Source organism: Aphis gossypii, chromosome X (genome assembly GCF_020184175.1).
Source record: "Aphis gossypii isolate Hap1 chromosome X, ASM2018417v2, whole genome shotgun sequence".
Taxonomy (NCBI): domain Eukaryota; kingdom Metazoa; phylum Arthropoda; class Insecta; order Hemiptera; family Aphididae; genus Aphis; species Aphis gossypii.
Window position 1 is genome coordinate 22,009,859 of NC_065533.1, and position 898 is coordinate 22,010,756.

The following is an 898-nucleotide window of genomic DNA, read 5'->3' on the forward strand; positions in this document are numbered from 1 at the left end:
TGCATTATCATTGGTCACGTCAACAGTGTTATCACGTCAATGTGAGGAAGAAGAAATTTTTGAACAACATTTCACTCAGACAACCACTCGCAATGATAAAGGTCAATTTATTGTCAGACTACCACTTAAAGACCATCCCTCGTGTATAGGCAAAACAAGTGGGATAGCAAAGAAACGGTTCTTAAACCTAGAGAATAAATTGGTAAAAAATAGTGCATTGGCAAATGAATATGATTAGTTCTTGATGGAGTATTTAAAATTGGGTCACATGGAACAAGGTGGACAGTATTACGATGATCACGCTAAAGGATACTACATACCTCATTATGCAGTATTCAAAAGCAATAGTATTACTACAAAGACAAGAGTGGTGTTTGATGCGTCTGCGACAGAGTCCTCGGGAAAGTCTTTAAATGACATACTTATGAAAAGACCTGTTGTTCAACCAACGTTATACTCTACCTTATTACGTTTTCGAATCCATCAAATAGCACTGACAGCGGATATAGAAAAAATGTACAGGCAAATACTAGTTCATAGCGACGACTGTCAATTGCAAAAAATTGTCTATCGTTCAAAACCAACTGATGAACTCCAAGAGTTAATTCTAAAAACAGTGACCTACGGAACAAAAACCGCTCCGTACTTAGCTACAAGGTGTCTACTGTCTAGTACAGTTGGGGAAAACGTGTAACGATTCAGAAATATCTCAAATCATTCAGCGGGACTTTTATGTAGATGATTTGTTAACACTTTAACAGGTGCAGACACTGTTGAAGAGTGTCATAACATCTATCAAAAACTCACCAATATACTAACCAGCGCCTAATTGCCGCTGAGAAAGTGGTGTTCAAAATCACCGACACTCTTATCTTGGCTACCTACAACCACAGATGCA

The 898-nt window shown here is 38.0% G+C and overlaps 1 protein-coding gene across 1 annotated transcript; it reads left to right on the forward strand.

The window, feature by feature from the left end:
* Nucleotides 1-244: 244 nt before the first annotated feature.
* Nucleotides 245-694, forward strand: LOC114126346 (uncharacterized). Its single transcript, XM_027990266.2, has one exon. The coding sequence runs from the start codon at nucleotides 245-247 to the stop codon at nucleotides 692-694; it is 450 nt and encodes a 149-aa protein (XP_027846067.2).
* The last annotated feature ends 204 nt before the right edge of the window (nucleotides 695-898 follow it).